The following is a 26,984-nucleotide window of genomic DNA, read 5'->3' on the forward strand; positions in this document are numbered from 1 at the left end:
AAATGGGAAAAGGGTGGATATAACTGTACCAACTCAAAACATAGTTATAGACCAACCTTTGATACATCTAAAATGCCTCTACACTTCACAGTAACTACCATAAGGGAAGGATATATTTGCTCAACTAAAGAAATAGTCTACTGTATAATAAAATCACTCATGGGAAACTCCACCTGTAAGTATTATTTAAATGTGAGATCACCAAGCAACTTAATCATAGTAGGAGCTCCAGGATTTCCAGCCATAATATTAAGTGCAAAAGACACTTTTCCTATCAAAATGGGATAGCATGGAATAATACATACTTCGTATGTGGATATAAAGCATATTCCTTGCTTCCTCTAGTGCAGTGCTTCTCAAACTATCTGATGTGGCGGACCGGCAGGTTTTTTTTCCAATGTGCCAGGGACCGGTACCATATTTGTGCCATATTATTTTTTGTTTATGATCCGAGAAAATATTGTTTGAACATCCGTAGTAATATTAATTTTATTTATACCAGAAAAATATTAAAATATAATGAATATAATAAAAGTTGACACAATATATATATATATATATATATATATATATATATATGTATACATATACATATATATATATATATATATACATGTATACATATACATATATATATATATATATATATATATATATATATATATATATATATATGTATACATATACATATATATATATATATATATATATATATATATATATATATATATATATATATATATATATATATATACTTCTCTCGTATTTTGAATTTGTCGGCTTAAATATATTATTTTTCAAGATTTTATACATTTTCATTTTATACATTATATGTTATATATTATGATAATGTGAAACTGGAAACTCGCCGCGGACCGGCAGTCAATGACTCGCGTACCGGCACCGGTCCGCGTACCACCAATTTGAGTAGCACTGCTTTCGTGTATATTGGTCAGGATCTTGTTATTTGAGTTATGTTGTGCCCAATATGCATTTGCAAAAAGAGTCCCCATACAAAGCTTTGCATCAGCGGAAAAAAAGGACCTTACTATGGCAGAGTGGATTGGAATGGTAATATTCTCTCAATAGGAAGAGAAGCCATAGGATTAGCAGGCAGTATGGAGCGGATAGCTGATGAAATGGCTGATTGCCTTACAGACATTAATGATGAAATAGTGGCCATGAGGACTGTTGTCATGCAAAATCGAATGGGTTTAGACTTATTGCTTGCAGTTAAAGGCGGCACATGCGCAGTTATTGGTTCTGAGTGCTGTACTTATATTCCTGACAGATCAGAACATATCACTGATCTAACAGCTAAAATCAGGGAAGAAGGAGCAAAATTACATTACTATTTTCAGGATGAATTGGGAATAACTAAATGGTTATCTAACATGTTTGGTTGTTGAGGAGCTGCCATAATAAAGTTTATTTGCACAGTTCTTTTAATCATCTTAATCATATTGTTACAGTTGTCGGGGTAGATGGAGGAATTTTATAGGAAGGTTCGGATTGTATGGAGTTGCTTGGTCCATGGATGTGTAGGAGGCATCTCGATGTAAATTAAGTAGGGAAACTGTGAGCTTAAGCATTAATTGTCACCAAATGGGGGGGGGGGGAGGGTGGTGCGGTGTTAATTCGATAGGGATTAAGACCAATTTCCCCCAGTCTGCAATTGCCCCCTGTGACCTTTCCTACATTTTTGTATTTATAAGCCAGCAATGAAAGAAGTGTGTTTTTATACCAACAACAACCATACCAAGAAGCAAGCCAAATGTGCCGAGCAGGCAGAAGCCCCACCTTCCTGGTTTTCATGCCAACAAGCCATGTCCAGAGGTGGAAGAAGAGTGAAGTTCGAAGAGGAGACAGTAGTTGTGAGAGGAACGTGGCTGGGATGGAGGATCTCATTTTTGCTCTCCTCTTGGCGCGACAAAATGGCTGCGTTATTCTCGTATTTGGGCTGAGGCGAATTGGCTCGCATGATGGAGCAAGACGCTGGCCATTGACTCGTGGCTGGGTCTTGAGAGACTGACCTCGAAGCCCCGTGTATATCACCGAAGGGAGCGGCGCCATTCTGCAGAGAACCGCGGCATCGGCAAGCGTGATCCACGAGGAAACCACACGGTGGTTGGTGAGCCACCATTGTGGCCAACCACACGTGGAATACCGCCTCACGAATTACCTCATACTTTTCCCGCCCAGAGCAGCTTGGCACCATTTTTGGCGCATCTTCCCGCGCAGTACGACACGCCTCGATGGCAAAGTTCAATAGAGACCATCTCTGAACGGAGCTAAATGCCAGAATAAAGTGAGGATTTTCTTTTGTTTAGTTTTCCCCTTGCTTGTGTTAAAGTCCATGTGTCAAGACACCTCAACTTTAGGCATTAATTTAGCTCAGGTTTTATTCATACTTTCTGAATCATTACCCTTGTAAATATGTCTATTTTCTTTAAATCCCTGTGTTATTTTGAGTTGCTGTGTCCGTGTATCTGTTGTGGGTTCGTGTGTAAACCCCTTGTGTTGTGCATCCATCTGTTCCGTCACTTTGTCCGTGCCGCCCTTCCCTTCCCGTGCATGCCATAATCTCTGAGGATCATGTGTCTGCCTCCAAAGGAAAACCTCTTGGTGATCCGGTCTGGTCGACGTTAACTTCCCTTCCACCAAAATTGAGTCGGGCGGGGGGGGGGGGAGGGGGGTCAACATAACCGGCCCGAACCACGACAGTTTTATGCCTCATCAAATACATACCGGCACTGATTACAAAATATTTAACGAAAACTACCCCCTCATTATTGGTACAAACTGAAGAGACTTTTCTACAATTGTGCCAAATAGAACCCTGATAAACACTGCCGCCCCTTCCACAGACAAATAACAATTGAGATGATTGAATTTCAATATACATACAACTGAGATTTCTTTAGATTGTAGTATATCTTTTAGGTTGGAAAAAATTGATACATTATAGAACATAGGTTAGATGCTTCCATAAGGACCTTTGTCAGTCTTATTGAAGTACATGGGCCCACATAAGCTCAATTGATTAATTGAACTATAAGCATTATTTAACCTTGATTTTGTTTGTTTCAGAGTGTTGAGAGCAGTTGACCTGTGCAGTATACATTTTTGTCTAATGAAGCTTTGGAATAACTTCCACCAAGAGATTGGATGATGGGGTAAACCCACATTTGGGTGATTGGGCATTCATCACGTGATCATGGCATGACCCCCTTCCTGCGGAGATGCGATGAGCATGTGAGAAAGGAAAAAAAACCCCCACTGAAGAGAAGGTTGGACAAGTCAAAACCTGGCAAGGCAAAGACTTGATTTTGCCATTGCATGGCGCCTGCCCGTGGGAGGGACCCTGACCACACTCGCATATCCTTGCTCTGCAGACACATTGTGAACTTACCTTGAAGGTGAGATGCACAGCGAAGGCCCTGAAGGTCCATACGGTGAATCATCTGCAGCGTACGCCCAATGGTGCGAGGGGCCCATGTGGTCGGCGTGGCTGCCTCCGTCATGCAGAGCTCGCTTTGGCGGAACGAACTTGATTGCATGAACTGCTGCTCCAGGGCCCCGAATTCTGCTGGAGTTGAACCTCTGGGTCACATCTCAAGCCCTCTCCATCTCCTTCAGTCATCTGCAACCAAGTGTCAGTTCCAAGCTAATACCTGTCGGGGCCTACCTTCTCTGCAGCTCAAGGAGTGCCTGGAATGTGTTTCCCATTGGGTGCTGCTCTGTCTACGCCCTGACTCACTTGTCTTCTGGCCTCAGATGGCACGCCTTTGCAACTCGTGACAGCTGCTGATGAGGTCCAACGAGATCAACATGAGCATGATCAAATCTGGTGTCTGGTGTAGAAAACGTGCCAAGAGAAGACCTGATGTGTTGATGTATTTTGGAACTCTAACATGCTATGCAAGTTCTGGACCAGTTTCCAACATCACAATTCACTCCCTGCCAGATGAAATGCTGAGTCACTAGATGTTGAGTGGCTCTAATGCCAGGGTGAGACAAATTTTTAGAGCGTCAAAACTGCACGTCGATACTTGCTTGGGACGTAAGGGCAAGGATGACCTGTGGAAACGTCACAGACAATCTTCCCCTCAGAAGTGGGGAGTGGTACCTCTTTGAACTGGAGTGACGTTGAATTGAGCCGCAGCCTTTGTAGCTCCTCATCGCACTGTTGGGCTTCAGCAATGGTGGTGAAATCCATGACGTTAGATGCATCCAGAGCATTCACGTCAATTCGGAAGCAAGCATCTGCTGCAGAGTTGTTTTTATAGTGCCACCTCGTGGAAGCCTGTGTGCTATTATATGTCATAAATCATAAAAATGATCTAATTAACCCAGCAGTAAGAACGAGTTGTTTGCTAGTTCTTGTACAATAAACAAGGAAATAAAATCATAAAGGGTGACCTCATCCATGAGTGGTAAGTGGTGGATTAAAGCAGGGGAAAGCCAGTATGATTTCAAGAGAATAAATTAAAGAATATCTGAATATACTAGTGGAATGAATGGAATAACAATATCATTGAAGAACTGTCTCACTGAGTCATACAAGTACAAAGGATAAAATGTGGAAAGGAAGGAATACTCACGCAGTTCCATTTCCAAAACCAAACGGCTTAGTAGAACTGGTCAAAGAAGAGTAGACTGGATAGCAGGGCTGTGAATGAGAGAGAGCAGAAGAGCTGGAGACATGGGGCAGCCAAGGAGTTGTCGGGCAGGAGATGTTATCAACCCTTGCTTGACGGAATCGAACACGGCCAGCCAGATGAGTGACGGAGGAGCGGGTGTCTTGAGGGAAGAGGCCATGGAGAAGAGGACCTTGTGCAAACTGATAGGGAGGGGAGAGGGGAAGAAGTGCAGTGATGAAGAGAAGAGAGAAGAAAAATGGTAGCAATAAATGGGTAAAGAAAATTGTGAAGCCAAATAAAAACCAGAGAGAAGCGTAAGAAGATGGAGAATTTTTAAAGAAAACAATAGGGCGGTGAAGATGATAGCGAGAGAAGAAACAAAAAAGCATTTGAAAGAGATGGAGAGTAGACAGTAGATGCGGGAATTGCTCGGGGAGTGGAAGGAGGCATTTGGGAAGCGTGGGCTGAAGACGAGTATGGAGAAGACTGAGGTGATGTGGGTCAGGCAGCAGAGAAAACAAGTAAAAAGACATAACATGTCATAGTCACACACACACACCCGTTGTTTTAGGAATTTTGCTATATGGATTTAAAGGGATAGCCTATGTTTATGCACAACGAAAGTGCTGCTAAACTACAAGTTTGTTTTCCAATTCATGTTCCAATTTGTGTTCAAAATGTAACATTCATTTGAAATTAAGTTTCTCCTCGATCATAAACTGATGTTTGTAGACGCATGAACTGACAGACCCACAGAAGTGAACCGATTGCTTAATCCTGCTTTTCGCTTCGCGTGCGCGGGGGTAACTAGCATTAAACCAGAAAAAAAGGATTTAATGTGTGCCTAAAAAAGGGGGGGAGAGGTGGGATTGTGTTCAGGTAGGGGGGAGTGCAGGTGAAGAGGTGACAACGGAGTTACAATACCTCAGAGCATAATGCTGGATCCGAATCAAGTCACATGGAATGTAATTTGGAATGTGGCCAACAAACAACTTCAATTTGTGGAAAAAAAATCCATTTCATCAGAAGAAAACACAGCGAACCAATGTCACATGGATACTGATGTTCTTTTTGATACTTCATCACTGAACCTAGTGTGTTGGAATCTTTTTTCCTCCCTCATTGGTTGTACTCTCCCATAGATGGGTGTCAGAGGACGCAACAAGGCTCACCAGGGGCCTAAAATATGTCTTCAGTCATAAGGTGTTTCTTTGTGGACCTTCTTGTGATATTTAAGCATGGTGGCATTTTCAGTGTTACAATCAACCTTCATCATGCCCACCGTGTTTAATGTGATGTACACGTTAACAGAGGGGGGTTTTTTTTCATTGTCAGATTAAAACTTTAAAATTTATTTTATCACATCAAGTTGAAAAAAACAAAAACATTGCCATCTCGCCTTTGAGCTTGTTTAGCCTCAGTTTGAACCCAACTACAACTGCATCCTGGTGTTTTACAGGCAGAGTGATTCATCAATGTGTTTGCTGTCCCTCGGATTAACGATTAACTGGGTGGGTTGTCTGCTAGCATTAGTTGGTGAATGTTAAAGATCCTACAGTGTCCTTCGCAAAGACTTGGCGAGCTCTCGCTGGCACACTGGCCAAGTTCCAAATTCCAACTTGGATTGTGGGTATCAAGTGGTCTGGTTTTTTTCAGAGGTTCCTTGATGCCAGGCTACACCGTTTGCTATCTTGAGAGTGTGGTTGCTGTCTGAATATTAGCTTCTGCAATGTAAACAAATTGATGAGATAGCTCACGTGTTTCGCATGAATGGCTTTCTTCAGACACGAAGGGCAATCTACACATATTGCTGCCAATATATATATATATATATATATATATATATATATATATATATATATATATATATATATATATATATATATATATATATATATAACAACAAAAAAAATAAACCAACGTCACCCCCAGGGTGACCAGTATCTTGCCAAAATGTGACCACGTGAGACTTCTTTAAGGTCACACTGAGGTTAACAGAGCTGCTATCCACCAAGAGCGACTCCTTGAGGAATATCTGCCTACGAGAGATTCTGATGAGAATCGTTCTACAGAGTAACCATGAAAAATATGTTTTTGCCTCATAACGTCACTAAATGACGTCATAATGTCTCAAGCTTGACATATCTAGAAAGCAGTTATCGAGGTGTTCAATTTGAGGTACTACACGATATGGTTCCTAAAACTTGAAAATTTGACCTTGGGGTCAAATATGTTTGACCTGAGGCGTTAACCATGAAGGTCAAGGCCAATCGCCACCAAAAATTAATCAGCTGAGCGCCAGACCATGAACTATATTCCCATGAAGTTTGAAGACGATCCGATCAAAATTACTCAAAAAATAAGGGTTTCGTCGACTCCCCTGATTTGTGACAAAGTGACCTTGACCTTTGACCTTGACCTTCAAAATTTTATGCGCTGAAAGGGACCTCTATAGACCTCTGATATGCGAAGTTAGAAAAATTTCCAATGATAACTGTGCTCTGCAGAATTTTTTATACGTGATTACAGACAAACAAAAAAAAACAAAAAACAAAAAAACATACAAGCTGACTTACATATCTTGCAAAAACTTCGTTTTGGCAAGATAAAAACAAAATGGTGAAAAATGCTGAAAAATGCCCTCTAATTCATGATTTGAAAGCTTTCGAATGGATTTGCTTTACTTTTCTATCATTAAAATGAAGTTAATAAAAGATATTGTTGAGAATTATGAAGAGAGGAAAATTTTTATTTGCAGGAAAAAAAACAAACAAACTCAAGAGCAACAAAACTTTGACAACAGATCTGTAATTGAGATTATATGCACAACCCTTTCCCATGTCATATCAAATGGGGGTGCATGATGAAAGAGAAGTGAAGAGAGATAAAGGTTACCATCCAGAAATCTTCCACTGATGCAATGTTAACGAAGGATTTGGTGGAATTCGGTGAAAGATGCTGAGAGATAATTCTTGTAGCGAGGTCTTGTTTGATGTAAACAGCTTCCGGGCTGGCATCATTCAACACCACTGGAGACATGTTAGGCACCTTAATTAGCTTTGATGTTTCATGCTCTCATTGCCCAAATTATTTATTTTTTTTACAAAAAGAGCCTACCCGTCGCTTTACTGACAGATCATTTCGCCATCCTGTTTGCAAAATTTACCCGTGCAGAGAGTGCTTTACCCTCAGCATTGCCCAGATTAAACAAAAAAAAAAGGAAATTGTAATACCCTCTGCCACTGCTCGGTGGTGCTACACAGTACACATATACATGGAGAATTTACGCCCCCCCCCCCCCCCCATGCGAGGCCACGGCCACGTAGCCGATGTCACTCCACACACAAAAGTTGTATTTGTAACTTAAAATATGTGACCGTGCGTAAGCAACAAAGAAAGCCACACAGAGAGACAGAGACACAGACACAGACACACAGACACAGGGACAGAGAGAGAGAGGTTTCATATACACATATATATATATATATATATATATATATATATATATATATATATATATATATATATATAGACATATATACATATATATATGTATATATATATATATATATATACATACATATATGTATATATATATATACATACATATATGTATATATATATACATACATATATGTATATATATATACATACATATATGTATATATATATATATATATATATATATATATATATATATATATATATATACACATGTACATATATATATATATATATATATATATATATATATATATATATATATATATATGTACATATATATATATATATGTCAATGAGATCTCAGAGTTAAAACCAGGTTCTCTGCCACATACAGAGTCTCAGAAATATATCTCTCACAGATCTGAAATGTTTTACGCATTTAACTCTCCTAACCCTCCCAAGCACCACCTGCAGAGATGAAGGTTAAGAAAGCAATGGATGTTGCTGCTTCCAGGATTTCTGGACAGTTGTGCAGTTGTCGCAACCATTTCATCCACAAACCTGTTAAGAGGGCAAAAAAAGATTGCTGAGAATTTTTCAGAGAGGATAATTGTGGCTGTGTTCACAGGTATTGTTGAACCAAATTATATATGATATTGCTTGGTGGTCTATAGTAATATACATGTGGAATAACATGAAGCACAGATTGTATTTTTCTGGAACATATAAATAACCGAGAACATTATTCAGAAACAGTTGTTTTTCAAAATTAAACCATATATTGGAAAAGTATGACGAGACTATTTTTGGATTTTATTAATATTTTAAATCACAGAATGAGAATGTCTGTCATGGCACAGCGGGCTAACTTTAGAACAGCAATAAAAACATTAACTTTAAAATGGGGCTGTTGGCAACACATCCTGTGATGTCGACCTCAAGACCAGTCAACAATGACAACCAATGGTGTCACAGCAGAATGAATGTCTCAGGTCAATAATGTGTGCAAGCACCATTCGAAGGAATGACTGCTATATAACCCCCTTGAAGAAGTTGACTGAGACAATCCAAATGGAGTTGTTGCTATGGTTTGTGCAAAGCAGCCACAAACTGTGTCAGAGTCCACAAAGGAGAGTCAATTTTCTTAAATCTATACCCAACAATGTACCAAACTTTCTCTATTGGATTTAAATCAGGACTACTTGCTGGCCAGTGCAATGTTGTGATGGCATTGTTTCGCAAGAAGTTAGCAACTGCATGATAATGGTGGCGTCTGGCAGTGGTGGTGCCTCCATGAATACAGATCTTGTGATAAGTGAGTGGTTTCATAATGTCCTGACAGTGGCTTTCACCTGTCAGGTTATCCTTTACAGTGGCAAGGTCAAGTTTGCAATCGTACCAGGCAACCCCATATCATCAGATCCACCAACAAATTGCATGGACTCTGCAATGTTATTGGGTGTATAGGCTGTGTAAGGTTGTTGCCAAACCCCAATTCTATCATCAGTTATGTGCAGGAGAAATCAGCTCTCATCAAACCAATGGATCCTCCTCCAGAATGCAAAATTCCAGTGTTGACGTACCTGGCACCACACAGGGTGGGCTGCTTTTGAGTTAAGTGGTGAGAAGAGGGCACTTTATCAATCGTCTGACTTTGTAACCTGCAGCACGAAGCCAGTTCCAGACATGTCTCGTGGGTAATCTCCAAGGTAGATTCCATTCATGCTGCAACACTGTTGCTTGTAGCAAAAGGAATATGTCTGCCAAGCCTGATCAGAGCTGCATTTTCTCTGTTAGAGGTCAGCTTGGCTCATCCAGATCTAGGCCTGTCTTTAACATCATTGTTTGATGTTTACAGACCAATCTGTTCATAACAGTCTGATGGAAGCCAAGTTGAAGCCCAATTCTACTGTAGGACATCCCAGCATTGTTCGTCCCAATGTTTTGCCATCTTTGGGCTCCACCAAGTCTTATACAGGCCAAAGTAACACAGATTGTCAATGGAAGTACATGATGATATTGTTACCTTCTCCAAACCTTAACTAGTTGTAAATGTTTTTCCATGTTGATACACTTACAGTGCTTGCTATATATGCTGGTTGTGCGAAATTGCCTTGGTCTAGGGATAAATGGAAAATGCAGCCTGTGCATGGAGGATTCGTTGATTTGTGTCAAAAAGAAAATCTTATTTGATTGAATATTATTTTTGCAAACAGCACTATTTTGTAACTGTGCTTAATTTTTTTTTAATGTGTATACCTTAGTATGAGAAGAAGTAAATAATTAAATCAAATACAAGTCATTGCTTAGTATATACTATGAGAAAGCAGAGTTCGGTTGGTGGGCCGATACTCAGCAGAGCAATTGGACACACAAGTTGTGAACATATTTGTAGTCAAGAACGAATGGTGAACAGGTCACCACTGCATTGCAAGTGAATATGAATGAAACCCCTCACTTTGAGCAGTCATAGGAACCAAACCCCACACTGGTGAAACAATGCAACAAGACTTTACCCTCTCAGCCACCAAGCCACTCTCATAAAGAGTTTAAAGGACAATATGGACATACATCATGATCAAATGGAAGGAAACTTTTTTTTTCTAACAAAATACATGAATACTTTCGGATCTTACTGACAATTGCATTTAAATAATGCTGTTACGAGTTTGTCGGCCGGGTCATGAGTGTCCTCTCGGTCCTGCTTCCTGACCTTTGACTTTGAAGCCGACAAACCGCAGATAAATCCCCAGCACGACGGGTTGCTAAACAACCACCGATGCCATCTGAGACAATTAATTTAGGTGGGGTCCTCGCATCAAATTCACATTACTTTTCTGACAAATTAATCCCCCCAGATAGGGAACCATGCTCTTGACACCCCACTCTGACAAAAGAACAGCCGAGCTGAACCGTAAGTAGGATATCGGCTAGCGCTAGACGATGATCGTAGCCAAACTGTGGGGCAAAACTCCCATTCACTATTTACACACTAGTGTCTAATCAATGGAGAAAGCGTTACTCGGACTGATTGGAAACAAATGGTTATGTTAATGAATAAAGACGTATTTACAAGCAATACAATGTCACCAAAGAATGTCTTACCCCTATACACACAAGCCCCTAAGACAATAACCTTACCATGAAACTACAGGCAGAGGTGCCTCATTCACTCTGGGAAATTAGACAAGTAAGAGTGATAGAGAGATAAAGAAGGCGGGGTTCGTTGGCGACCCCTCGCACACCTGATGTAAGGCGATGGCTTATAGTGGTCCAAACATGAAAAATGTGGAGGGGGGGAGGAGAGGGTGATGGTGTAATGCGCTGTGTGGGGGAGAAATGCAGTGAATGCTTCATCGTGTGTAACAGGAAAGTGTGAATGTGAATAAGCACCCCTGCTCTCTCTCTCTCTGAGCGAGTCAGGAGTGAAATTGTTGATTGCTTTTTGCGTGTTCCAAATGAACGATTAGGATTAGGGAATGCAAGAGAAAGATCATGCAAGTCAGTATGTAATCGCCGGCATGTCGATGGAAAGAGCTCCGGAGCTCATTCGCACTCACTCCACGGCTGGCTTGAACGCTCCTAACAAAGCCCGTCTCTCGCTGACTTGGCTCATTCCTTGAGGACTCCTTCTGGCTTTCTAGTTCCCTGTCCACACAAGACCTCGAGTTCTGGGCAGCCCGGACATAAAAGTCCTCAGACGAGGCATGACCTAAGAGATGACTAGTATCCTGGTGTAACTTGTTCACGGCGCTGCCTTCACATTGTAGCGTTGCTGTTGTCAGGCCATGTTCATTGGTTGAGCTTCCAGCTTGGTGACACTGTCCATTGGAAACCCTTCCCAAATGCAGTCCTTGCTGCTCCATCAGGCTCTTGATGTTCCCCAGCGGTACCAAGTGATGCTCCTTTGGTTTTGCTTTGTATTGTGGTTTTCTACTGAAATGTGGGTTTTGTGTGTTAAAGTGTGTATTGATACGCTGAAAAGCAGTGCAGGAAATGAAAGAGATTAAGAGGGATGGGGGAAGAGATGAGAAGGATATAAGAAGAGAGGGGATGTAGTGAAGAGTTACAAAGGGAATTTGAACCTGCTACACAAACACAATGATGCATTTCCCTGTCCACTGATACGAGGGGAATGGTAATCTATCGAAACAAAATACTGCAGATATATCTAAACTCAAGGGTTCCTTTATGAGTTGGATATAACTCCCCGTGGTCTTCCAAAACCGCAACAATGCATTCCAATCGAATGTCTCAATAAAAAATAAACATTCACATTAAAAACTACGGCACTCAGTTGAGTGCAATCCTCTTCCAGGCTGAACAGTTTAAGTTTTGTATTCCACCAACGGGCTGGATCTGCATCCGGAACTGAACCCAAATCTAATCGGCTTGTTCTTCTCATCCACCCAACGCATCCACCAAGTTTCCTCAGAATCCGTCACCAACTTTTTGAGATGTCGTGCTCACGGACAAACCAGACAGGAGTGAAAACATTACCTTCGTCCAGCTTCACCGGCAGAAGTAAAAACACAAAATTTTGTCATTTAAACACAAATCTAAAACGAGTTTGAGGTTAATCTTGCATATTAGTGGGGCAACTTAGCTAAATGTAGCAAAACAATTGTGCATTTTGTGAGGAAAGCACCAAATTTGGCACACTAGTAGCCTATCATATTGTTACGTCTGAGGGGGGGGTATGCATTCAAAGGGTAATTAGGATGTTTAATTAGGTATGCCATACTGTTCGAGTTTTACCAGGATCTCGATGTAATAAGTAGCAATTCAGTGGTGATAAGTTGTCTAGTAAATGTCCATTTCTTCAAGGGGGAAATGATAATTGTCACGTAATTAGATAGGGATATGGGATAGGGTAAGTGTGTCTGCGTAAACCCCTTTTAGTATTCCCTGGAGGCTTGCTGTGACGTCACAGGACAGTGCTGCGGATGGCTCCGCCCCGTGATCACGATTGACGGAGGGCGACGGCGGAGGGCCAATGGAACGGCTCGATTGGAAGTGACGAGGACTCGAGGATAAAAAGGCTCTGTACGGGGTAGAAAAGAGGAAGAAGATCGGTACAGAAAAACCGTTCTGGTGGAGGCTGTTGTGCTGGGAGCGTGCTGTTTGTTGGGCTGATTCGATCTTGGACTTGATCGTGTCTCGTGGCCTTGCTGTGCCTCATGCCTCACCTTGGTTGGCTCTGGGGTTCTGCTGGCTCGGAGCACGGGGTCGAACGGCGGGCGGACCTGCCTCCCTCTCCTGCTCGCAACGTGGCGCCAGAACTGGCTCCTTGGCGGCTGTGAGCGGACTTGGGCCGACACCAAGAGGTCGACAGCACCACGGTGTCTCCTGCCCCTGACGAGCGCAACGCCAGCTCGTCCGATGCCAATCGAGGGACTGTTGCGTTTACACCACGGGCCAGCCTGACCACCAGGACCAGCTACGTTTTGTGTGTGTGTGTGTGTGTGTGTGTGTGTGTGTGTGTGTGTGTGTGTGTGTGTGTGTGTATGTGTGTGTGTGTGTGTGTGTGTGTGTATGTGTGTGTGTGTGTGTGTGTGTGTGTATCTGGCGCCTTAGAGGGTTTGAGATTGGTATATCCATTGGAATTGTTTGTGTTTTCCCCACGCCCGAACCCACACCACCATCCCGTCGAATCACCCCGAATCCCTCTTCTTGCCGAGTCTTGTTATTTCTGGTTAGAGAAATAAACGTTATCAACTCAGTAAAAAGCGACTCGTGCCACCTTCCTCGTCCCGTTTGCGGTGGAGCGATTAGAACCACCATCTTTGGGTTGTAAAGGATAAACCGCCTCCATCGTTTCGGCTCATTCTACGTTGGCGGGACTGTTCAAGTCCCGTGAACGTCACAATATTATGAACAGATTTGGATATTGGGCCATCTCAAATTCAGCCGCTGATGGCTGTGGCAGCCATTTTCCACTGCCATCAAAAATTTTGAGATGGCCCAATATCCAAATCTGTTCATAATATGTTAGGCTACTAGTTTGCCAAATTTGGTGCTTTCCTCACAAAATGCACAATTGTTATGCTAAGTTGCCCCACTATATGAATATGTAAATACAATAAGATATAATTTTAATAACTTGCCACCTGTTTTGAATCATAAAATGAAGTTGAAGCTGTTAATTGTTTTCCAAAACAGGGCCAAGTCGGTCAAAAATTTTTATTGTTCACATTCTGTTGAATCCAGACGAGACAGCTCAAAGCACTTTAGCATCATCTTTTTGGATTGAAGCAATAATAACAATAACAAGAAATAAAATAAACATCTTCTTAAACCTGTGTGACCAACTTACCTCCTCCCTTATCTGACGTACATACCCTGTACGTCAGATGCTGAACTTCTCAGATTTTTCCCAATCAACGTTTTCATGGTTATCCACATGATTTGAAGTACACAAGCAGCAAAGCTCAACCGATCAAATTAACTACCGGTACATGCCAAATTGATTGTCCTCTCACTGTTTCGTTCATTCCCATTGTGATATTGTTACGAATTTGGAAGCCCTGAGCACACAACAGCCAGGTCCTATAGATCAGTTATATCATTAAGTTATTAAGTACATGTTTCTAGTTAGGGTCCTGTCCTATGTTTAATGGGTGATTAAATGTTCATGCGCTGTGGAGTTATTTTGATAGTCAGAGTTTTCTTTTACATTTTTTACATCACTTACAACAATAACAACACCTTCGCTCCATCCTGACGCCATAACGCCCTCGGTGGGCGGAGATCAAGAAGGACTTGGCGTCTCTCTTGACCAATCAGAGAGATGCGAGCGAGTTTTCCGTCGGTCGGCCAATGAGACCCAACGCAGGACAATATTACTCCTCTTCCTGTTTGAGGGGTGGTCTGCCGTGACACCCGCCACACCCCCCCCCCCGGTCCAATCAGCGGACTTGGCGCCCCTTTTGGCCAATCACGGGGGCGACGAGCGCATTTGTGTGCCAAAAAACCGTCCAGTGAGGGAGAGCGGGTCAGAGGAGGCGGCTCCTCACCTCTGGATAAGGAGTGAATAATTGTTCGGCGTCATCCGACTGGTAGAGTTGTTGGTTTTGGTCTGCCGGATCGCCTGGCCCTGCCTGTTGGCACTCGCTGCCTTGTCCACCCTCGCGCTGGTTGGCGTCCACACGTCATCCTCCGTCCCTGCTACCTGGAGTGGCATCGTGGTTGTGGGTTCGAGTCCCGCTGGTCCAGGATGTCGAAGACCACACGAGGTGGGCTTCAAGTAGAATTGTTTAAGTGCCTTGTACAAACCTGCATTGCTTTTAGTCGGTTTAACTCTGCTCTCTGTGTTCCCTTCCCCCCATTGTAAAGAAATCCCCTCTTGTTGAATGTACCAGCTCATCCTTGTCCTTTCTATCACTGGTTTGCTGCGCTACGAACGGGAACTAGGAGGCCTCATTGTTGTCGTAATCGTGCAATCGGCCCGGCAGGATTCTGGTACTCTCCGCTCGGGGTACGGCTCGGATCCGGCTCGGTAACGGCCCGGATCGTGCAGATCCTGCCGAGGGTGAATTTCCCGGTAGTTTGGACGACGTGGGTATTTAGGTCAATTGAAATTGGCAATCGACCCTATCCCACGTGTTCGACCTATTGGCGATCTTCGGTCCGATAAGGGACCCGTCGGCTCCGGAGTTATCCGGGGTGACGACCTATAAATTCTGGGTGTTGAGTGGAGCCGACTCTACTGCTCCATCTGGCAGTCGTGCTCGCCACCGAGACCCGGCACCACAACAATATTTTGTTTGCAAATTAATTAGTTCGGTCCTGTGAAAGTATTTTAGTTGTGTATAAATGGATCTATTTTTGTCAAAACAATTTCAAGGATATGCAAGGAAACTAAGACAATAATGCCATGAATTAGCCGTGAAGCATCACATGTTTGAAGCAAGGATGAACAATTGTACGGTTTGGCCGTTGTCCTTCCTTGTCCTGCATGTAATCCATGTCATATTTTTAGAACTTCTACTTATCTAGTTCCGTCAAATCGTGGCCAACTTTTTTGTTTGTTGCTTTTTTTCTGTAATTTTTAGCTCACCTAGACTTCAGTCAAGTGAGATTATGCGACCGAGCAGGGTCCCGAGGTGAGTGAATGAGTGAGTCAGTCAGTCAGCAAGTAAATACTTCAGTCATTGTCACTTGAACCAAACACACGATTTTTATGAAACTTGGCCACAAACTTCATATCTGATGCCGAACGAAGGTGTATTGACATCATCAAAATCTACGCTCATTAGGGGGTACTGTTACGAATCTGGAAGCTTACTGCACTCAACATTCAGGTCCCCGTAGCTCAGTTATATTGGTAAGTGTGTGTTTTGAGTTAGAATCTACCCCGTGTCTAATGGGAAATAAGTGTACGTGCGCTGCGCAGTTATTTGATAGCTAGGATTTTTACATCCCTTACTTATAACAACAAAAACACCAGCGGCACCATCGACTCGCTCACCGACGCCATTACGCACGTGGTTGGAGATGAGGAGGAGGGCGGAGCTACAGGCGCCTCTGATCGGGACTTCACCCAGAAGGGTGGGAGTTGCCCCGCCTCCCGTGGGCCTGTGGAGAACGGCCAGGGAATCGCGTGATGGGTCCGACCAATGAGGATGCGAGTGGCCAGGAGAAGAGGCCCCTCCCGCCTGAGAAGAAAGTGTGGTGGTCTGGACGAGCGAGAAGAGAATAGACGGGACGGCGCAGTTAGCTGCTGGTTATGGTCACGTCCTATCGCAGGTTTTCTGGTCTCGGGTCAGTCGGCGCTGGTCTCATCTTGCCGCGGGTCTGGTCTGGTCTCGTCGCTGGCTCTGGGCTCGTCGCAGTGATACCTCGCCTCATCTCGCCGCCGCTGGATTCGGCTGCCCTGGTCCGTCCTTTGGCGACCGGAGCTCCGGGAAGGGGTGGACGACCAGCCGCGCGCTCACGGCCAAGTCGCCAGCCACGTTCTCGTCCCTCAGCTCGACTTCCCTCCGAGCTGAAGGAATAATAAAGACCTCGAGGTCCATCTCTCTTTCTGGGTATCTGTGTGTATGCGTGTGTGTGTCCGTGGGGCCCTGTCTATAAGTAGGAATTGTTTAAGTGCCTTGTACATACTTGCATTGCTTCATCGTGATAACTCTGCCCTTATGTGCTTCCCTCGTTCCCCCCGATTATTGTAAATAAATCCCCCTATTGTTAAATGTTTCAGCTCGTCTTTGTCCTTTACTTCATTGGTTTAGCACGGTGCGTGTTGGGTGATTAAAAAGGCCATTGCTGCTGCAGATGTACATTTGGACCGACGGGACCTCGGTAACCATCCGCTTGGGTTACGCACAGGTCGAGCACGGAAACGACTCGTTCCGTTCGAGCCCCATCGAGGGTGTGAATTCCTCGGTAGCTCGCCATGTGGGCCTCTTGGTATATTGAAGATTGGCAAATAACCCTGTGCCCACGCGGTTGATTTATTGACGATTCACGGTCCTGTAAGGGACCCGTACTTTGGAGTTATCCAAGGGTAATGATCTGAATTCCGGGTGTTCGGTCGAGCTGACTCTACTGCTCAACAACAATACTACGGGGGGTTTTTTGATCCCCCAAAATAGGTATTTCCTCTCTTCTCCGAAACTATAACACAATTTCGATGAAACTTGACCACAATCTTCACCATCAGTGACGTACCAAAGTGTATCGAGTGCATCAAAATCTGCGCTCATTCATGGGGTCGATGGGAGTGGGTGGGGGGAGGGGGGTTGAATGACAACCTTCATCACCCATGACGTACCAAAGTGTATCGTCCACATGAAAATCTGTGCTCATCAAGGTCGCGGGGGGGGGGGGGTTGACCCACCAAAATAGATATTTGCTCTTTTCTCCGAACTACACACACAATGTCAATGAAACTTGTCCACAACCTTCATCACCCATGATGCACCAAAGTTTGTTCACAGCATGAAAAGGTTCAGGGTCTAAGGGGGTTTGTGGGGGGGGGGGGGTTTGAGTGACTGTTGTTCCTGATCCAGGTGGGCTTCAGGACAGGTGGTCCTATTTTTTTCTTTCAAGTGGGGAGTGGGCGAAGGCGGTTCTTAGGTGAGAAACACAATATCAACCCACACTGTCCCTTGACAAGACCCCCACAGAAAACTCTCCGCACAGATGCACACAATAAATCACCCATCCATACTCAAGCTACCAAGTGTCCTGCCAACATCTCGACACCCCTCTATCTCCAATACTTCCAGGTACCCAGATCTAATTCCAATTTAAACTTATCAAAAAGTTATGAAACTTATATTTTGAAACTTCAGAAACGTTTGGCTGTTTTGCACCAAGTCAGCCCAAAATCTCTTCTATCATGAATTTCTCTGGGTGAGGGGATAAGTTCGGGGGGGTTTTGGCAAGGAAGGGGGTTTGAAATATTTTGGGGCCGAGATGGATGATTTTGGACTGGAGAAGATATCTTGCCATTTTATTATGTGTAAGCAGAGTATAAACTGTACAGCACATTACTCTATTCAAAGAAAAATTAAATTTCTTTCTTTCACTTTAACAGATCACTACTTATCAGGAATGAAGCATGGAATGTGATGGAGGAAGGGTGAAGGAAAAGTGGAAAACTCACTTCGCACAAACTGTGCTGATCTTCGCAATCTTGAAATTTCCTTCTCAGTGCTTTGTAGGCTTCCCCTGACTCCATGAGGGTTCTCCTCTCCTCTTTGTACACTCTCTCCAACTCCATGCACACTCTCCCTGACTCCCTGCGCACTCTCCCAAACTCCTTGCACACTCTCCCTGACTCCCTGCGCACTCTCCCTGACTCCTTGCACACTCTCCCTGACTCCTTGCACACTCTCCCAAACTCCTTGCGCACTCTCCCAAACTCCTTGCGCACTCTCCCAGTCTCCTTGCGCACTCTCCCTGACTCCCTGCGAACTCTCCCTGACTCCCTGCGAACTCTCCCTGACTCCCTGCGAACTCTCCCTGACTCCCTGCGAACTCTCCCTGACTCCCTGCGAACTCTCCCTGACTCCCTGCGAACTCTCCCTGACTCCCTGCGAACTCTCCCTGACTCCCTGCGAACTCTCCCTGACTCCCTGCGAACTCTCCCTGACTCCCTGCGAACTCTCCCTGACTCCCTGCGAACTCTCCCTGACTCCCTGCGAACTCTCTCTGACTCCCTGCGAACGCTCCCTGACTCCCTGCACACTCTCCCTGACTCCTTGCGCACTCTCCCAAACTCCCTGCGCACTCTCCCTGACTCCCTGCACACTCTCCCTGACTCCTTGCGCACTATCCCAAACTCCCTGCGCACTCTCCCTGACTCCCTGCGCACTCTCCCAAACTCCCTGCGCATTCTCCCCAACCCCTCTTACATTCTCCTCAGATCTCCGGACACTTTCACCAGATCCACCTGAACTATCTTTATTATTTCTTTGCACCATGCCACTACTGATGTACGTGCCTTCCTCTATTGACGCTGATAAAATGATGTAAACGGCGTTCACACTCACTTGTAAAGTCAATCGAAATTTCTTAAACTCACTCGAGCAATCACATGCAGTGCGCTTGCGCAGGCGGTCATCTGTTGCTAAGCAACACGGACCACGTGGTGTTTCAGTTCCCATTTCTAATTTGTCCAAATCCATCAATATTGGAGATTTTTGGCCCCTAAAAATGTTATAGTACCCTACCATAACCTATTGATCTCTTATTCAAAATAACAACAATCGCTCTTAAATATGTTATACACAACTACGCCTAGTTTATACAACCCTCGGCTTCCTCCCCCCCCCCGTGCCCCCAATGCCGACAACAATGTACGAGACAGTCCATCTATGACGAAATGTCCAGGAGGTGAGTGTCTGAGCGAATGGTCGAGTGATACGTGAGGCAAGGAGGGTCGGTGTTTCGCCTTGCCAACACTTCTCTCGACTTCTGTCTAGTTCTTGCTTATTGCTATCATCACCACCATCACCATCATCACCACCATCACCATCATCATCACCATCACCATCATCATCATCACCATCACCACCATCATCATCACCATCATCATCACCATCACCATCATCATCACCATCACTACCATCATCACCATCATCATCATCACCATCATCATCACCACCATCATCATCACCACCATCACCATCACCACCATCACCATCATCATCACCACCATCATCATCACCATCACCGCCATCATCATCATCATAATCATCATCACCATCATCACCATCATCAGCACCATCAGCACCATGACCATCACCACCATCATCATCACCACCATCACCATCATCATCACCATCACCACAATCATCATCATCACCACAATCATCATCATCATCCCCTCTACTACATCATCATGGTACATGTTATGAGATAGATAATCCTGTAGTTCCCGATGTGCTTTGGACAAGCCTTATGGACTATTCGGGAGGGTGCAGTGCGCTCTACGCTCCCCCCAGTGCTTTCCGTGTAAGTTAATTCCAAACCACCGGACCGAGCTGGCTTCTCTAACTTGATGTGGGAGACTGTTCCAGTGGTCGATCACTCCATCACTGAATAACTTGTTTATCACTTCCAAACGATTCCTTCGTTTGAACATCTTCAGGCCCCCTGGTAGTTGAGTCGTGCCTCAGAGTGAAAAAGTGCTTTGGATGTATTTGATCCACCAATGCAATATCAAATCTTCTCTTCATCCCAGATGATGAACCAATGTCCGAATGGGGAGGGGGAGCGGGAGTGGGATCGGTTTATGGTGAAAATAAATCGAGTTATTAACGTTCAGAAACTTCTCCATTTACCAGAGATCTCTGCAACGGTTTACGACTGTTCAATGATCGCCACCAAACTTTGGTAGGGTTGGTGTGGATCATCCTCCTCCTCCTCCTCCTCCTTCCACAATTATTCCCACGTTCACGTGGGGTTTCCTGGCCGTTGGAAGAAGCTTGCCCTAAGACTTTCACGAACCGGCTGGCCAGGCCTGACTTTGGTGAGGACAGGAATTTGGCCAGGGTGCTGGCGATAGCTCGCTTACTCTTCACGAAAGACACCGTGAGATCCTTCATCTCCACCAACTCATTCCGGTAGATGGGATGGCGGTTTGACGTGCATCCTAGGGACGACACTCATTCATGAATCACCCTGCCTGTGAAACACCAGGATTCCAGTTTATAGCTGGGTCGGGATTCAAACCCAGGCTTGACAGCTTAGTGGTGAGTGTGGCATTGTGTAGAGCCAATGGGGGGGGGGGGTTAATGATAAATAAATAAAAAATGAAGTCTTTGCTTGAATATATTTTGAGATTTAAGAGGGTCGGGGGTTGAATAGGGGGGACGAGTAATCTATATTTAACCGCTTTAATTCATCCTCACAAACAGTTCAAGGATAGTGTAGGCTTCATGTGAAGTATAGCAATCAAATGGGGGTGTAGGTTTATGGAATAGGGAGGGATTCGCTGTCTTTGGTGTCTTGAGACCAGTGGGTTCATATATGACGTGATCCTCCAGTGCTTGGTACTGGTTAAATAGTATATACTCGCAAATTCAACCCGTCGCTTCGCTGATGGGGGGGGGGGTATTAAGAAGGAGGGTTGAGAGAGGAGGGAGGGAGAGAGAGGCTGAAGAGAGGGAAAGGAGGCAGGAGGGAGGGGAAGCAAGGAAGGGGGAAGAGCGAGGAAGGGAGGGGGAGGTGGGGAGAGCTATGCCTCACCAAACATTGCGATAGAGAAAGGTGAGGGCTGGAGGTGGGGTTAGTAAAGAGAGTATGTTATGCTTAATGACCGAACACACACACACACAAAAACAAACTCATGTCAGAACAGCTGTGCACACAACGACACAACAGAGTTAATAATGTAATCTGCTGGCACATCTGCAAAACTTTGATGTCCCAGTTCCAGAAAATTTGTGGGAACATGAACCAAAAGTAATCACTGAAAACATGGAAGTAGCTACCGCTCATGTACGAACTCATGATCCCATCGAGCATGAACATCAAAAACAAAGCATTGTGACCAGATATCGTACTAAGGTACAAAAAAGAGAAGAAGGCATTGCTGATTGAGGTGTTAAGAGCAGTGATTTTCGACTAAACAATGCAGAAACTAGAACGGGCACTCGTAGAGCGCATACCTTCGCCGCAGCCACTAGTTAACCTTGTATTAAGTTGTCCACAACGCATCTCAATACAAATATGCATTTCGTGACCCCCATGACCTTTGACCCACAACCGCTACCTAGGGTGACAATAGTACTATACCTTGTGTCATTTCAGAAGATGGGGAATTGAACACTGAACAATTTGGAGTTAATTTGATGTAAATCGGAAACATATTAACCGTTTTCATCATGAAAAAACGATGTTGACCTTTTTGTGACCTTGACCTTTGATCCGATCGCTCCCAAAATCTAATGGATTTGTCCTTTCATGATGCCAAACAAATCTAAAACAATTAAAGCCTCTCTGCGTTTTGTTTTTTTTTGCGTTAAGTTGTCCACAACACTTTCCGATATAAATGTGAATTTGTGTGACCCCCTTGACCTTTGACCCCCAACCTCTGCCTTGGGTGACAAAAGTACTATACCATGTGTCATATTAGAGGATGGGGAATTTAATTTTGAACATTTTGGAGTTAATTTGCTGTAAATCAAAACAAAATTGACAATTTAATCGTGAAAAAACGATTTTAACCTTTTTGTGACCTTGACCTTAACCTTTGATCCGATCGCTCCCAAAATCTAATCGATTTGTCCTCTCGTGATGCCAAACACATCCACAAAATTTCATGACAATCTGCGAAGTGGTTTTTGTGTAATGTTGTCCACAACGCTTCCCAATCAAAAACTCCATTTTGGTGACCCCCTTGACCTTTGACTTCCACAGACTAACAAGGGTTGCAAACACTATACCATATGCGATATCATTGGATCGGGATTTGAATACTGAACATTTTGGACTTAATTTGATGTAAATCGGAACAAAATTGACACTTTAATCGCAAAAAAACGATTTTGACCTTTTTGTGACCTTGACCTTGACCTTTGATCCGATCGCTCCCAAAAGCTTTGCCTGGCGTCCTTGAGGAACTGCACATCATCTCTGAAAATTTCATGCAAATCGGTCCAGCAGTTTTTGCGCAATGTTGTCCGCACACATATTTACCAATAAATAAATACACAGGGGTCAATACAATACCTTCGTCAAATGAAGTTTGCAAAGGTAATCAAGAAATTGACCAAACACCAAGACCTCAATAATGAAATGAAAAGATCCTGGAAGCTGAAGAATGCTAAAGTTGTACCAGTGATAGCTGGACCTACATGAATGATGACAAAGAACCTCACAGAAATATTAAAAATAGGAGCAATACCCCTGGGCGCTCACTTGGTAGTGGCTGTATGAGATAACCAGGCAAACACTGGTAGGCATGGATGACCCATAAAATATATAACAGAGAAGAAAGTAAATACCTCTGGATGTATTTTTAATGCCATTAACAAACCCTGGTACATCACGGGCGATAAAGGTTGTGGTCAAGTTTCATCGAAATTTTGTGTGTGGCTTCAGAAAAGAAAGCAGATACATATTTTGGGGGGCAACCTCCCATCTCTCTATTGACCCTCCTGGACCCCAATTTTTTAAATATCGTGAACAAACTTTAGTACATCACAGGTGGTGAAGATGGTAGTCAAGTTTTATCGGAATTGTATGTGTAGTCTCTCAGAAGAAAGCAAATAACTCTTTGGGGGAGCAACCCACCCCCCCCGGTAAACTCCCTCTTTAGACCCCTTCAGACCCCGTTTTTTATGCCTTCGCGGGTGATGAAGGTTGTGGTCAAATTTCATTGAAATCGTATGTGTAGTTTCTGAGAAGAAATTGCAAGTATTTGTGGACGGACGACGCGCTGTCCCATAAGTTCTCCGGAACTACTTTACAGGTGAGCGAAAAACCATCCCTGGGAATATTATTACAAACGAACTACAGTTGGAAGCTGTCCCAGGCTCAGCGACGATCCTGAAGAGAGCCCTCGGCACAAAACTTTGAGAACAGAAAACTTCACAGCCTGGTCCATGAATCGTGACCCCGCACTGAAAGAAAGGTGGATACTTTGAGCCCACCCTGGGAGGACTCCATTCCACATTCTGAAACCCACATATGTAGATACCAAACGACACACACACACACACACACACACACACACACACACACACACACACACACACACACACACACACACACACACACACACACACACACACACACACGGAATTTTTTGGGGAATCGGCAGGTTGGAGTCGGTAATAAAACCGGTAATATAGTACATATTGTGTACAAACCAGAAACCTTGAGTGGCTTTCACCAAAAAACAATGTCACATTTATATAAACGTTTCAGGGAGATGTTCACAAACATTATTCTTTATAAACAGCTGCTTGTGGCGAGAATAACAAAGATTGGCTCGGTAATTTAGAAAATACGTTAATACGGCAAACGGTTCACAAATTGGGTGTTATCAAATATATTTTGCTTTGAAACTCACAGAGAAACATTTCACCTTTGTAAAGCAAATGCTTTTGAAACAGGCGCGAAGACAAAGGAAAAACCTGATAGAACCTCCATAAGATAGGCGATGAAACTTTGCCACCACGGTACCCGTAACAGTCATGGCATGTCCACACACCCACAGAGAGTCCGTACAGATCCAAATCTACCCACATGTACAACGTCTGTGTGTGCTGTATACGTACCCCTCCCTTGTAGTAACTGTCGACTGTACATCCTGATCGGGACACGAACTGCACTGTACAGCTCGGTAAGTGTATTAAGCACTCGAGCACTCCAACGGAACGCCGAGCTTGACAAGTGATCACCAATTGCCGTCGACACAACGATGCACCTGGAAACACCCGTGCAATGTCCGAATTGGACAAATCAACACTTGGTTGGGGAGTCAGAACTGCTGATGCTTTCAAATCTGGAGCTTTCATTTTGGAACAATCCTTGGTTTAAGAGGTTCTAAGAGATTAAGAGATTCCAGAGTGAGATAAGAGAACACATAAAAATATTCGTTCTTCATATGCACAAATTAAATAAAGCCACGAATGCTGGCATCTCCAGGTATTTATAAGCAATGCAATATACCCGGCGATTAATAGCTCTGATGAACAGTCATTCGATAATGGGTGAGGAAGGTGAAAAAAATAAAACTTTATCGTTAAGAAATCGTTGTGGCCTGTTCCGAGTCAAGGCATGGTTGAACAGGTCAAACAACATGGCGGCTTCAGACCCCAGCGAGGTTACCCAGGAAACACCTTAAGACCCCAGACAGCAAGGTGATGAAGGATCTCCTGATGAAGGATATAATTAAATAAAGCCATCAATTATCTTCAAAAGGGGTGTTTTAATTAACCAAAACATCCAATTTTCATTCTTGCACTTCCTTGGAGTTTTCTTAGTTTTCATGCAAAGTTTCAGGCTGCTAGGTTTTATAGTTTTGGAGTCCAGCGATGAGCCTGTGGGCGCTGAAACCATGAACCAGCTATGCCAACCCCATGACTTCTTGCAAAGTCAAGGAACTTAGTACTATTCTGGTTCACAATTCCAGACCCATGGGAACCAACACACGTCTCATAACCATCCCTATCAGTTGCAGTCGATGTATTGAAATCCCCAAAAACGAGAAGAGTTTCTCGTCTGGGGGCAATGATCAACCACAGGCTCGAGTGTGGCGTAGAATGAGTCATAATCATAATACGCTCGTCGACCGGTGTTACCTCAATTATCATTGGAGTCAGCTTTTTGGACACAGTGACAGCGACTCCTTGGGAATGGTAACCTTCAGAGCGACCAGACCAGTCGTAGGTGTAACCACCCGCCATTATCTCATTGCAATCCGGTCTCCGACCCTCAGAGAGAGCTGCAATACCGATGTCCAAACACTTGAGCTCAGATGATAACAGAGACAGATGATCATCCTCTCTTAGGGATAGGACATTCCAGGCACCCACCCAAAGGGACCGCCTCAGGTTAACCCAAGGAGACCACCGTCTGGTGGACGACACCTCAGCACCACTCCAACACACTCTCCCGCAATCTGACCCAGGGATGTTACCCCGTGGTTTCCCTCCTATCAAAGATTGGGGGTCCCGAAGACTTTTCCCCAACCCCGTCATCCGGTGAGTTGCCCTGCAAAGGGAAGCTGCACAGGAGGTACTCCCACGGAGTGGGTTTTCAGATTTTTTCAATGCTAATCGTATGTTTTGCGGAATGAAGGGTTTTATGGTGGCCGGAGTGCAAATCCTGCCACCAACCTCCTAATAAAAAAGTAACCCAACTGCAGTAGGACGTCCGCAGACACAGTTGGGCACTAGATATGTTTGGCCGTTGGCTCACAAGGAGCTCCTCCACCCTTTATCAGGCTTTGTTCTTCATCCTGCTGGGTGGCCATATCATACACCCTCCTCACCAAGAAGTTGGTTAGGGAGACGGTTTAATTGCCGACAACCCAACCATAGAACAGGTTAGTAGAGATTTACGTTTAGTCCAAGAGCATTAGGGTTTAACCTGGACATTTTTGGTAACAAGCTGATTTTTTCAGGAAAGGTCCAGGAATGTGTGTGAAATAACATACTAAGAGTCCTCATGAATCCTCCTTGAGCGTTTTCCGCAATCCAAAATGGCGTCCAAAATGGCCACCATTTCCTGTTTTTCTCATAACTTTGCAAGTAGGTTTACCTATAACACATTTTAAATGTCTACACATATGTTTTGAAGTATAAGGAACTCAATACAATACATATCGGAAGATTTTGAAACACACAAAAACGAATAAAACCGCTTAAGCTCTTTCAGAAATCCAAAATGGCGTCTGAAATTGCTGCCGTTTCTGGTTTTACACCAAGGTACTTC

General features: G+C 43.9%; 2 protein-coding genes across 8 annotated transcripts in view; one reads left to right on the forward strand and one right to left on the reverse strand.

The window, feature by feature from the left end:
• LOC147028569 (polycystin-2-like protein 1) overlaps window positions 1-19,644 on the reverse strand; it is a 123,095-nt gene extending 103,451 nt beyond the window's left edge. For 2 of the 3 annotated variants that reach the window (XM_085879093.1, XM_085879092.1), the window contains exons 1-4: window positions 18,697-19,644; window positions 8,556-8,648; window positions 7,539-7,672; window positions 4,605-4,843 (exon numbers count right to left, since the gene is read on the reverse strand). In XM_085879093.1, the coding sequence (XP_085735219.1) occupies window positions 4,605-4,843; window positions 7,539-7,672; window positions 8,556-8,648; window positions 18,697-19,516 (1,286 nt within the window). In that variant the 5' untranslated portion in view covers window positions 19,517-19,644. The remainder of the gene's footprint in view (window positions 1-4,604; window positions 4,844-7,538; window positions 7,673-8,555; window positions 8,649-18,696) is intronic. The other variant, XM_085879091.1, reaches the window with a different exon arrangement.
• A 265-nt stretch (window positions 19,645-19,909) lies between these two features.
• HGSNAT (heparan-alpha-glucosaminide N-acetyltransferase) overlaps window positions 19,910-26,984 on the forward strand; it is a 70,149-nt gene continuing 63,074 nt past the window's right edge. For all 5 annotated transcript variants that reach the window (XM_085879094.1, XM_085879095.1, XM_085879100.1 and 2 more), the window contains exon 1: window positions 19,910-19,928. In XM_085879094.1, the coding sequence (XP_085735220.1) occupies window positions 19,918-19,928 (11 nt within the window). In that variant the 5' untranslated portion in view covers window positions 19,910-19,917. The remainder of the gene's footprint in view (window positions 19,929-26,984) is intronic.

Source organism: Eptatretus burgeri, chromosome 4, assembly GCF_056783735.1.
Source record: "Eptatretus burgeri isolate ZD-2024b chromosome 4, Ebu_testis_v1, whole genome shotgun sequence".
Taxonomy (NCBI): Eukaryota; Metazoa; Chordata; class Myxini; order Myxiniformes; family Myxinidae; genus Eptatretus; species Eptatretus burgeri.